Raw genomic sequence first — 13784 nt, 5'->3', positions numbered from 1 at the left:
CTCTTCCTATTGCACAAAGATGTAAAGCTAGTTTGAGATGACTTTAGTAAGATTCTTCCTAAGTTACAGTCATGGAAGAGTCAATGTTATTTGCATTGTTATTGTCCATTTCTAGTCTCTTCTCAAGACTGAGAAAGCCCTTTACCATACTTAACTGCACTGAAAACTTTGACAAGTCATCCTCTAAAGCTAAATATCTGCTATATCACTTGTTCATCAGCGGAACCGTGGGGCCACTAGATTAAGTATCTTGGCCTTTTGCGATATGACAATCCCTTCTTCGTTTGGACAAATGTGTGCTAGATAAACTGTCACTGATGTTCCTAGAGCCCAACACCTCAATTTCTGGGCTATCCAAAGTCTAAGAGGAAGGAGGAATCCAAAGTCTAATTTCAAGGAGGAAAGAGGGATGAAAACATGAAATGTTCTGCAAAGTTTTATTTTTTTTTTAAAGGCATTTCTTTTTTATTTTAATGTATTTTATTTATTTATTTATTTTTGGCCGTGCTGGGTCTTCGTTGCTGCGTGCGGGCTTTCTCTAGTTGTGGTGAGGGGGGGTTACTCTTCGTTGCGGTGCACGGACTTCTCATTGCAGTGGCTTCCCTTGTTGTGGAGCACGGGCTCTAGGTGCACGGGCTTCAGTAGTTGCAGCACACAGCCTCAGTACTTGTGGCTTGCGGGCTCAGTAGTTGTGGCACACAGGCTTAGTTGCCCCGCGGCATGTGGGATCTTCCCGGACCAGGGATTGAACCCGTGTCCCCTGCATTGGCAGGTGGATTCTCAACCACTGTGCCACCAGGGAAGCCCCTTCGGCAACGTTTTAGATCTTACTCTTTGTCTTGCAAAATTATGCATCCTTGTTTTGTCTTATTTGTAGACAAGTAAAGAGGAGAAGAAGCCAGCTCTCTGAAACTCAAATGAGAAAGAAAAAGTTACAGTTGGATGCTAGTACTGACAATCACCCCAGTTATCAACAAAGAGGTCAGGTCCACCAGCCTAAGGAATCCGGGACCTCTCAGGTTTTGTCCACAGAGCATGACTGCAAATGAACCTCTCTGCAAACATCCCTTTTAGGATGGGAGGGTCTTCAGGGTTAACCCTTCTGGAACAAAAAGAAAGAAACCCCACCAGCAAAACACTGAGAAACCAATGTTTCTGATTAATATGCAGTATTAACTTAAAGAGAAAATGAAATATACTTTCTTGTAAAATTATTTTGACTGATAATCTCTCTTAGAATTCTGAATTTCTCATGCAATGCTTTATTTGAAAATAATTAATTAATTAAGGACCTATGAAGGAAAAGGGAGCCCTTAATTTTAGCCAGAAATTCCTCTGATACAGTTAGCATTAAAATCACCCCTCAATTAAAACATCTTTCAGAAGATAGCCATAAGGATGACCTTTCTTACAACCCTTTTTCTCCTACTGCTTCAATAAGCTATTTTCTGTGTTGATACTTACTATTACAGGAAAATTTCATTGGTTTAAAAATGATTTGAGCTCCCTTTCAATCTGCAGGACTACGGTGCCTCACTGTGTCTAATGTCATTGAGAAGAGAGTGGCACTAAGTTACCATTTGTCTTAAACATGCTGATAAGACAATGAATTACGTTGCCTAGGATTTTAAAAAGGAAGAACAGAAATTAAATCACTAAGTGTCAAGTTTTGCTTCTGAAGGATGGGAATAAAAAAGGTTGTGCTCCTATTGGTGGGAATGTAAATTCGTGCAGTCACTATGGAAAACAGTATGGAGGTTCCTCAGAAAAGTAAAAATAGAACTATCAGCAATGATCCAGCAATTCCACTTTGGGGTATTTATCCAAAGGAAATGAAAATAGGATCTCGAAGAGTTATCCACAATAGCCAAGATATGGAAACAATCTAAGTGTTCATCAACAGATGGACAAAGAAGATGGGGTAGGGCTTCCCTGGTGGCGCAGTGGTTGAGAATCTGCCTGCTAATGCAGGGGACACGGGTTCGAGCCCTGGTCTGGGAAGATCCCACATGCCGCGGAGCAACTAGGCCCGTGAGCCACAACTACTGAGCCTGCATGTCTGGAGCCTGTGCTCCGCAACAAGAGAGGCCACGATAGTGAGAGGCCCGCGCACTGCGATGAAGAGTGGCCCCCACTTGCCGCCACTGGAGAAAGCCCTCGCACAGAAAACGAAGACCCAACACAGCCAAAAATAAATAAATTAATTAATTTTTTTAAAAAAAAGATTAAAAAAAAGAAGATGGGGTATATAAACATACAATGAAACATTATTCAGCCATGAGAAAGAAGGAGATCCTGCCATTTTCAACGTGGATAGAACTTGAAGGCATTATGCTAAGTGAAATAAGTCAGACAGAGAAAGACAAATACTGTACGATCTCACTTATACCTGGAGTCTAAAAAAGCCGTACTCAGAGAAAGAGAGAGTAGAATGGTGGTTGCCAGGGGCTAGGGGGTGGGGAAAATGGGGAGGTGTCAGTCAAAGGGCACAAATTTCCCATTAGAAAATGAATAAACTCTGGGGATCTAATGTATAACATGATGATTATGGTTAACAATACTGTATTATACACTTGAAAACTGCTAAGAGAATAGATCTTAAATGTTCTCACCACAAAAAAATGGTAATTATGTGACGTGATGGCAATGTTAACTAACTCTATTGTGGTAATCATTTTGCAATACATAAGTGCATTGTGTCATCATGTCATACACCTTAAACCCACATAGTATTATATGTCAATTATATCTCAACTGGGACTTCCCTGGTGGTCCAGTGGGTAAGACTCCGCACTCCCAATGCAGGGGGCCTGGGTTTGATCCCTGGTCCAGGAACTAGATCCTGCGTGCATGCCACAACTAAGAGTCCACATGCCACAACCCATGCCACAACCAAGACCCAGCACAGCCAAAATAAATAAATCTCAATAAAGCTGGGAAAAAATTTTTTAAAGTTGTGCTAATATGAGACATATTTTAGAAGGAGAGCTTGTGTTTCAAAGCTTTGACAGGTTAATCCTGGATCCCTGCCCACCAGATCACAGCTTTGGTGCCAATTCCCCATCTCTGTCCCAGGCAGGCATTAGACTGTCCCACTCTCATCTTTCCTTCTCTTTGCTTCCCTCTTCCCTCTTTCCCTCTCTTCTTGTTTCCCTCCACTCCCCTCATCTCTTCTCTTCTTTCTTCTTCTTATTCCTCCTCTCTCTCTCTCTGTCTCCTCTCTACTCTCCATCTCTCTCCTCTTCCTTCCTTTTCTTTCTCTTCCACTCATCCTCTCCAGTTTTCATCTTTTTCTTCTCCTATTTCATACCTAATTATTTCATTACTAATACATCTTTTTCCTGACTGTTGTAGACAAGGATTCTTACCAGAGTCATCAAAAACTCTATACTTTACAAAACATAAGAGATACATATTTGTGTGTATACATATGTATGTATACACATATTTATACATACTTAAAATCTTTACAAAAACAATCATCTACCAATGCAAATCTCAGAGACACATTTAAAATACAACATACTTTCTTCTGGTTTTGTTTCAGGCCTCCCCTTCCCCCTGCCCCTAGAGATTTCTTATTCAAAGGGAGAAAAAGAGAAAAGCAGTTGACTAAACGTGACATCAGATATTTCTGTAAGACAAAGGTTTTCTCAGGAATACATCTTTTTTTTAAGATTTCAAAACTGGCCTGTGGCATTTTTATTACCTCACCTGGAATCAAGGTCTCTTTCTCAGGAGTTATCTTCAGCAGAGTTTCTGGGAGGTCAGTTGTTGAATGCTCTTCCCCAAAGGAATGGGCTGCCACATCCCTGGTTTGGCTTTGCCGCCATCTTGTGGAAATTGGGCTACTGGCAACAGGAACTTCAGCCGATAGCCTCTTCGCAAAGTTGCTCTTGAAATTAGAGTATGTTGGATTAACTGCATCAAATACCTATTTAACAACAAAAGGATCCATGATTTATAGTAGCCTCAATGATACAAAAATTAAAATTCCTTAAAAGAAAATTATAAACAACTCACCTAGTACATTTTATATATATATATATATATATATATATATATATATACGTATATATATACCACACTTAGAGCCTCTGCTCAAGGGTCTGAAGACATACCAAAGCAGTTACAGGAGTAATTATGTTTATGCTTATTACTATTACATACAAATATAAAATATGAAGTTGAATAACACTATATACTGATCATATAAGATGTTAATATAAAATCATAAAATTTCATAAAAGCATAAAATATCATAAAATCTGGAAATAAATAGCAATTTTCTAGTCCAATCCCATTTTGCAGATGGGAAAACTGAGGCCTAACTTGCTCAACTTCTGTCCATCCCCTCTGAGAAACACCAAGAGTTTGGTATTTACAGATCCTTTAGTGGTGAGCCATGCCATGTAGCTATGTGAAATTAAAATGCACATGACAAACTGAAAATGAATTATTTTTTAACAAAATGACAGGCATGTTAGGTTAATATCTTTGTATAAAGGGCTCTTACAGAAATTTAGACAAGTTTATCATCCCAAGAGAAAAATGAACATGGGACATAAAAAGACAATTCATAAAAGAGATATATAAAAGCCCCAAATATATTCAAGCTCATTAATAATCAAAAATGCAAATTTAAAACAATAATGAGATGTTAGCAATGATTTTTTAAATGACAATTCCCAATGTTGAAGGTTCTAGAAACAAACACTGGCATACAGTGCTGGTGGAATGTCAATTAGTATCTGGAAAGGACAATTTGGCAATGTGTGTCAAAAGCCCTCAAATATGTGCTTAACCTGTACTGACCCAGCAATGTCACCTCTAAGAATTTAAGGAAGAAATCAAAGATTCCAGCATCTATTGATTGCTTACCACGTACAAACCCATATGTTAATGGCTTTACGCACATTCATATTTAATCCTCTGAAACACTTGGTGAAGCAGGTCTGTTATTTATTCCCATTTTACCAATGAAGAAACTGAGATTTAGAAGTTAAGTGAATTGCCTAAGACCACACTAGGAGTAAATGGAGATGCTATACCCTAACCTCATCTCTCTGACTCCACAGTCCATGCTTTCAACTGAGAACGTGAGGGTGTGTACTGCAGTATATATGTAAGGGCAAAAAGATGAGATGGACTCAATGTTTACCAGTGGAGAATTGACTAGGTAAACTATGTGACATCCATAAAAGGGAATACTCTGCAGCCATTAGAAATTAGGGAAATGAAATCAAAACCACAATGAAGCACCACTTCACACCCACTAAGATGGCTATAGTCAATCAATCGACCTATCTATAACAACTATTGGTGAGGATGTGGAGAAATTAGAACCTCTGTACATTGCTTATGAGAATGCAAAATGGTGCAGCTGCTGTGGAAAAAGTTTGGCACTTCCTCAAAAATTTAAACCTCGAATTACCATATGACCAGCAATTCAACTCTTAGGTATATACCCCAAAGAAATGAAAACAGGTACTCAAATACAGGTACACAGATGGTCACAGCAGCATTATTTATAATAGCCAGAAGGTGGAAATGGATAAACAAATTGAAGGGGGAATGTATGTGTGCAATGGAGTATATATATATGCCTGTATAACAATATGTGTATGAATATTACTCAGCTATAAAAAGGAATGAAGTACTAATAAAATGCTATAGTGTGGATAAACCTTGAAAATATTATGAAAAGTGAAAGAAGCAGACACAAAAAAGTCACATATTGTATGATTCCATGTATATGACAAATCCAGGATAGGTAACTCCATAGAGACAGAACACAGATCAGTAGTTTCCATGGATTGGGGGAAGGAGGAAATGGGGAGAAACTGCCTAATAGGTATGGAGACTTCTTTTGTGTGTGTGTGTGTGTGTGTGTCTTCTTTTGGGATGATGAAAATATTTTGGAATGAGATAGAGGTGGTGGTTGTACAACACTGTGAATGTACTAAAGGCCATTGAATTTTTCACTTGAAAATGTTTAATTTTATGTTTAATTTCATGTTTTTTAATTTTTATGATTTCACCTCAATTTAAAAATCTTTAAAAATAGGAATTAAATTCAATAAAGCACAAAAATGCTTATACTATACTACCAAGTGGAAAATGGACACCAAGAAAGAGTATTCCAATATGGTCCTACTTCCTATCTATAAATGAAAGATAGGAAGGAAATATGGCAGAACATTAAGGCAGTGAATATTGGTTTTGTTTGGGTTTTTTAGTAAGTGTGTGTAAGGTGATCACCCGGTCGCCTGCAGCCACTCCAGCGGGTGGGTGGAGATCTCTCCCCTACTGCTGCTCTATTTTCCTCCAGAAACTGCACCAAAAAGGGCACCTTCCCCAGAAAAAGAGAAGTCAGGAGCCCGAGGCCTTTGCTGTTGTGAACAGTGTTGTTTGGGGTCAGTTTTTTTGCCTTTCGATCGTTCTACCCTTGTTCTTGTTTTTGAGTAGGAACAGGAAAAGCTGAAAAGAGGGAAAGATAGAGCCCTGGAAACGTAAATCAGGCGTCTCATCCTCAGAAGCCCAGACAAGGCAGCGGCAGGGAAGGAGCTGGCAGAAGCGGGCCTGGAGGGAGAAACGTGGCCCACTCAGACTTTCATCTCCTGCTTCTTGGTTTCTCTCAGACAAGGAAACCACAGATCCAGCTCAAAGACTAGACACACTCAGCCCCAGTCAGAGGGAGACTGGGTGGTGGGAATCTCTCTCTGATCGGAATGCTCGTGTTTCAGCAAGAAAGATAGTCAGAGGGGTACGTTGTCCCATGTTTTAACAGAAGTTATAAATTGAGACTTTTCCTATCAATTTCCCTACTTTTCAAAGTTTTCAAGTGATTCAAAAATTTTAAAACGCATGGGATTAAGCAAAGCATGTCTGTGGGCCCCATTCAGGCTGTGGGCTAGGCTAGGTCTGCAACCTCTGCAAACACCAGCGAAGCAGCCCTCACCCTTCTAGGCAGCAAGAAAGGGAACAGCCACCATATTTGAAGATATATTTAACTTGCAACAAACATGAGACTCTTGATCAAGGTTTTCCTGGAGCCCCAAATTTAAATATACATTTAAAAACAAAATAATCCTGAGTTTAAAAGAGGGAAAATAAAGAATAATTTGATATGTCAGCTCAGAAAAATGATTAAGAAATTTCACACTGAACTGACAATCAGCCATGTTTCTCTGGCTTGTCCACTGTCACTCTCTCCATACGGTCTCCCCACCTGGGATGCTCTTCAGCAGTTCTCTAGCCCACCCTCATGGCTGGGGTCAGCCACCAACTCCTTCAGGAAAGTGTCTCTGACATTCCTTTCCTCCCCATTCTAAACTGGGTTGGGCAGCCTGTGGTGGGCTATATAATTGTGATGGTTAATATTATGCGTCAACTTGATTGAGCTAAGAGATGCCCAGATAGCTGGTAAAACGTAATTTCTGGATGTGTCTGTGAGGGTGTTTCTGGAAACATTTGATTCAGTAGACTGAGTAAAGAGATCCACCCTCACAAATAGGAGTGGGCATCCTCCAAACCACCAGGGGCCCAAATGGAACAAAAAGGCAAAGGAAGGGCAAATTCTCTCCCTAAGTGAACTGAGACATCCACCTTTTCCTGGCCTCAGACATCAGAGCTCCTGGTCCACAGATCTTCAGACTCCTTAACTTACAACAGCAGTTCCCCAGTTCTCGGGCCTTTGGACTTGGACTGAATCATCCACCAGCTTTCCTGGTTCTCCGGCTTGCAAATGGCAGGCTTGTGTGATTTAGCTTCCAAAACCTCATGAGCCTCTTATCTATATCTACATCTATATCTATACCTATAACTATATCTCTGTCTATATCTATATATCCTATTCATTCTGTTTCTCTAGAGAATCCTAATACAATAATGGCCCCGTAAGATATCCATATCCTAATCCCTAGAACCTATGAATGTTACCTTCTATGGCAAAGGGGTTTCGCAGATATGTTTAAGTTAAGGATCTTGAGATGGGGAGAACATCTTGGATTATCTGGGTAACCCCTAAATGAAATCATATGTCCTTCTAGAAGGAGGCAGAGGGAGATTTGACTACACACAGAGGAGGAGAAGGAAATGTGACCACAGAGACAGAGACTGGGGTAATGCACAACTAAGAAATGCTGGTTCACCAGAAACGGGAAAAGGCAAGGAATGGCTTCTCCCCTAAAGCCTCCCCTGCTGATTCCTTGCCTTATGCCAGCGAAACTGATTTTGGACCTCTAGCCGCCATAACTGTAAGAGAATAAATGTGTGCTGTTTTAAGCCTCCAAATTTGTGGTAATTTGTTACATCAGTTATTGGAAACTAATACACAGCACTCCTGTGCTTCCATAGCTCACTATGTGTGATTCCAATAGAGCCTGGTCACATTTTATTAATAATAACAGCATTTATCAAGCACTCAATAAGTGCCAAGCACTGAGATAAATGTATTAGAGGGTTTTTATTTAAACTTCATCACAACCCTGTGAGATAGATACAGTTATATCCCCCATTCTCCAGAGTTGGAAAGTGAAGGTTAATAGGTTTGAACAAGGATAGCTTGAGAAAAGATATAGCGCTGATAAGTAGAGGATCCAGGATTCAGACCACTGCACACAATTGTACACAACATTGCCTTTATGAATGGCAGCCCCTGGAGCACGCAGTGCACAACCTCACAGCCAACCAGGGTAACCCAAGGTTTAAACTCACAAAGTGATTCAGTCCCCGTGCTTTTAGCACCTCTGCTCATGCTGTAGTCTCAATGTTTGTGTCCCTCCTCCCCCCACAAAAAAAATCATGTTGAAATCCTAACCCTTAAAGGTAATGGTGTGAGTAGGTGGGGCCTTTGGGAAGTGATTAGGTCATGAGGGCAGAGCCCTAATGAATGGGATTAGTGCCCTTATAAAAGAGGCCCCACAGAGCTCTCAAGTCCCTTCTACCATGTGCGGGTACAACAAGAAGTCTGCAGCCCAGAAGACAGCCTTCAACCGACCATGCTGGGACCCTGACCTCAGACTTCTAGCCTCCAGAACTGTGAGAAATAAATTTCTGTTGTTTATAAGCTACCCAGTCTATGGTATTTTGTTACAGCAGCCCACAAAGACTAAGACGGCTTATATTCCACTTTTCTGATTATTTTTATGTCCTTCTACTATATTATCAATTCATTAAGACCAGAGACTTTGTATTTTCTCTTACTATCCTCAGATTATAAGACATTTAGGGCATCTAGGAGCTCATGAATAAATGAATGAATCTCTTCCCTCAGAGACAATGAATCCTAAAAAGCCACAAGGGATTTAAGAAAGAATCCAGAGGCAAGGAAATAAGGTATTTTCTTTCTTTCTTTTCCATTAAGAAGAATGATTTTCAAATTGGACAGGATATAATAAACACTTCTGCAGAAACTGCAGAGTGAGATAAATTAAGCAATAGATATTCATCTGGGCAATTTAAATAAGTTCAAGTCTCTGGGACCAGATAAATGAAACCACAGAACACTGACGACACTTCCAGAATGGATACTGATTAGTGATCTATGATGACAGGTGAGAAAATGCCCTCCCCTCCAAATTTAGATAGACAAGTGTTCTCCATGGTTTTCCAATAGGAAGAACAAGTAACGAGAAATAAGTAGCTTGTCGCCAGTGGCCTGGATCACACGAGTCTTAGTGGATCCATGTTGGCCTGAATGAATCTGCCTGCGATGTACAGAAGGGGTTTTGTCCCTGGCTTAATGCTGTTCAGTTTGTTATCAGTAGTTTGAATGGAAATTTATTTATCGAAATTGTTTTTCCTAAGGTGAGAAGAGAGTTAAAATATTAAAGGACAGAGTAGGATTCAGAATAAAGTCTGGGACAAAGACCAAAATCAGCAAAATTCAATTCAATAAGAATATGTGAAAAATTTTCCCATTTAGATTTTTTTCACGGCACAGGCCTAACATGGGAAAGAACTGATAAGAAGTGAAAATGATGGGCAGTATTAGACAACCACATCCAGAATATGAGTCAACAGTATAATGCAATTACTATTTTTTTAAGTAGTACAATTTTAGGTCTTGTTAAGAGAAAAACAGTGTCCAGAAGAAAAGCAAGCAAAATCTGATTATCTCTGCACTGGTCAAAACTCATCTGGAGAATCGTGGCCAGTCTCAGAACTGTTCTTTTGGAAGGAGATGGACAAGCCAGGATTCAAAATTTGATTTTATTTGGAGGAAAGAGACTGCAGTGATAGGAGGGCAGGGAACACACAGTAAAAGAGCCACACATGAATGGAGTGAGAGCACCTGGGGTATCTAGTCCAGAAGAAAGGAGACCCAAAAGGAACTGTCTTCTTTAAAGAGAAGCAATTTATGACAAAAAAGCAAAACTTATTTTGTGTTGCTCCCTATGACAAAACTAGGACCAATGCATGGGAACAGGCAAGTCTGTATTCAACACAAAGAACGTTCAAAGAGTTAGAAAGCAATTGTTCGCAACATTTTGAATATATTGTTCTCAGTCAGCCCCTGCACTAAGGACATATGGTCTGTAATGGCACAGATGAACATTTTTTAATAGTTATGTATTTTAACGTGCATTTTTTAATGTTTTAAATTTTTCAATGTTGATAGAAAATTTTCCCTTATAAAAATTAATTTGAGTAAAATAAGTGACTCGATTTGGACAAAAAAAGTTAAGTAACTAACAAATGGTATGCAGACAGGGCAAATCACTGAGGCAGTATGCAAATAACTACAGCTTAGGAAACACTGCTGTAGGTTGTGGTATTTCATCTTCAATGTTTTTAAACTTTTGTTCCAGGATCTATCTCCTGCTGAGGAAATGCCTGTCGCATAGTTTTAAATGACTCAAGTATTTATTAATAGAGAGGAAGAGGAAGATAAGGAAAATAAGACAAAGAAGGGAAAAGGGATGAATGACTTGATACTCCAAGCACATCAGTGCGCCTTGTTTACCTTTAGAGTTCACATCATATTGACACTAAATCGGGAGGAATTCAGGACACCGGAGCCAAAAAATAAATAGAAAGGAACCTAGAGAGGTTAAAAATAAGGTCAGGAAGTAACAAAATGAAACAACTGGGAAAACAGAAACAAATATATATCTAGTGATAAATAATCTGACACACAAATATTCAGTGGGTGGGAAAAACCTAGACATTCCAAAGAAAGATATGCTGGTGATGCCAGGGTCTTTCTAGAACCTAATGGCAGAGACAAAAGTAACAAAGATGGTCCTTAGCTCTCAGGCATATCCCCCCAACCGCTCTTCCTTGGCCTCTGAATGTCTGCCCCTCCCACCTGCCCCACCACCAGCAGCCCAACACAGCAGCATTCTGTCCACAGGACATTTCGAAATCAGGGTCTAAATATTATTTAAAATTGATCGTGAAGATCAAAATATTTACCGTCTCATTTTTTAACTTCCAATGCCCCCTCATCCTCGGGAGCAATACAACCCAAGCAAAAACAATCAAGGTCAGACATCCTTTATTCTGCATTGCCAACACCTGCCACTGGGGGCTCCAGAGTGTCTTTAGCATCTACCCCTTCCTTTCTTATCTCCCTCATCAAGGTTGCCTTCGTTAAGACACTATCATCTCTCAGCTTGACTTGTTGCTCTGCAGGCTCTGACCCCTTCCACATAACTTCAGTACACGTGGCCAAGGTTTTGGTTGTTATTCTCCATTCCCTCCCTTCTTCAGACCCTTACAGTGATTTCTTATAAAACTAAATGTCAGGACTTCCTTGGAGGTCCAGTGGTTAAGACTTCACCTTCCAGTGCAGGGGGTGCGGGTTCCATCCCTGGTGGGGGAGCTAAGATCCCACATGCCTCGCAGCCAAAAAAACCAAAATATAAAACAGAAGCAGTATTGTAACAAATTCAATAAAGACTTTTAAAAAACAATGTACCACATTAAAAAAAATCTAAATATCTAGTGATGAATAAAACCCCTTCACCAGAGTACTACAGCAAACTCACATATCACATTTTCTTCTAAGTAAACATATTTTGTCTATTACAGAGAAATAGTTTAATGTCATTGAAATAATTTTGGTTATGAAGTTGAAAGTCCTAAACTCTAGTCTTGGTTGTCCCACTTACTAGTTCTGTGATCCTGGGTGAGTTATTAACTTCATATTTCAAAGAATTGTTACATAATGTCTGTAAAGAGCTTTATACTACACTTGATCCCCTGTAATATAAATATATGCATATTTATATATTAAATATTAAAAATAGCTTTCTACAAACATGTTATTTATTTAGAATCATGGGTAGTACAAAGCTCTTACCAACATGTCATTTCTTTAGCACTTGGTTATTTGCTGCCTTATAATTGTTCCCTTGTTTCATGTGTGTTTTGTCTCCAAACTTGATTTCATACTTGTGTGAGGCTGCTTCCATCATTTACACTTTATTGTATCTTCTGCAGTGCCTTAGTTGGTTGACTGAGTCCACTGCTTTATCCCATTTTTGACCCAGTAGCTCCCCTTAACCTTGACCTTCAACCTCATCAATGTCTTCCCCTCCTTTAGGAAGCCTTCCTAGATCTGGTGGGTTTTCTAACATATGATCCCCTAAGCAGAGAAATTTGCAATGTGGATTTATTTATAATCTGAGGATGGTCTTAGTATAGACCATGTAAGCAATGATGACGGTCTCCAGAAAGCTGAGAGATGATGAAATCAAATATATACAGAGAAAGACTCTAGCAAGGTCCAAAATCTATCTGTGGTCACCACTGTCTAGGGTGGGTGTTCTCCAAACCACTGTCTTAAATGTTTGGTTAATGGGCCTGTATGGATATTTAGATATCATAGATATATTTATACACATATGTTTATATTTATATCTCATGCTCCTAAGCCTCAAGAATCATAAAATTAACAAATTGCCTCTGATCTGATTTTGTCCTTGACAAGAGACTTACTTAAGCTTTCCAAGTAGTTTTCATATAGAGTGAATTTTCTGGTCAAATGAACAGGAAACATCAGGTCTGCACAATTGTTTTATTTCTGGTTGTAAAAACTGGCATGCTGGCTTATACAGCAATCTCTTGTAAGTTCATACAGCATAACATTGGCCTTCTCAAGTCCTTTCAGCTCTGGATCACTCAATGGGAGATTCTTAGAAAACAATGGACTAGAAGCTAGCATAATGATTTTATCAAAATAATATCACCCTATGGAGTCCTGCCTGGGAGATGGTCCGTCAACATCCCTTCCAGAGTTATCCCTCTGTCTCCTCCCTCAAAGCACAGTTATAATGGAATGAGTTTACATGGTTCAAATTACAACAGGTTCTATGAATTAACTTTTAAAGCTATTTGCTTAAACAGCCTGCGGAGTTAAAGTAGCTAGTGTAGACACAGAGACACGAAACACATCTACTGTGGAAGATAAAGGGAAACCAAAGAAGTTTTTGCTCTGCAAACCAGAAAAAGATTGAGGTCTAAAGTTTCTCAGACTTAAACGTGCATTTGAGTCATGAGGGGATCTTGTAAAAATGCAGATTTTGATTCAGAAAAGGCTGGGATGGGGCCTGAAAGGCTGTGTTTCTAACAAGCACCCAGGTGATGGCAGTGCTGCAGACAAGGACCTGACTTGGAGGAGCAAGGGCAGAGAAGTTAAGCTACATAGCAGTGTTCGGAGATAATATAAACACAGGCACTTTGTCTCTTTCAGTAACTCAGCTAGAGAGCACCAAAGTAAAGTTATCACAGTTAAGAAGTGATATAATACATTTTGTATTAGTATTTGTATTTTT

At 39.4% G+C, this 13784-nt stretch overlaps 1 protein-coding gene across 2 annotated transcripts in view; it reads right to left on the bottom strand.

Annotated features, from left to right (window-relative positions):
- The window catches only part of CDC20B (cell division cycle 20B), a 61713-nt gene that overhangs the window by 32931 nt on the left and 14998 nt on the right, over positions 1-13784 (bottom strand). For both annotated transcript variants that reach the window (XM_082455904.1, XM_082455905.1), the window contains exon 3: positions 3715-3934. In XM_082455904.1, the coding sequence (XP_082312030.1) occupies positions 3715-3934 (220 nt within the window). The remainder of the gene's footprint in view (positions 1-3714; positions 3935-13784) is intronic.

The sequence above is a fragment of the Balaenoptera physalus genome (assembly GCF_965194825.1).
Source record: "Balaenoptera physalus genome assembly, chromosome: 3".
NCBI lineage: Eukaryota > Metazoa > Chordata > Mammalia > Artiodactyla > Balaenopteridae > Balaenoptera > Balaenoptera physalus.
This window is presented reverse-complemented; position numbering and strand designations above follow the sequence as displayed.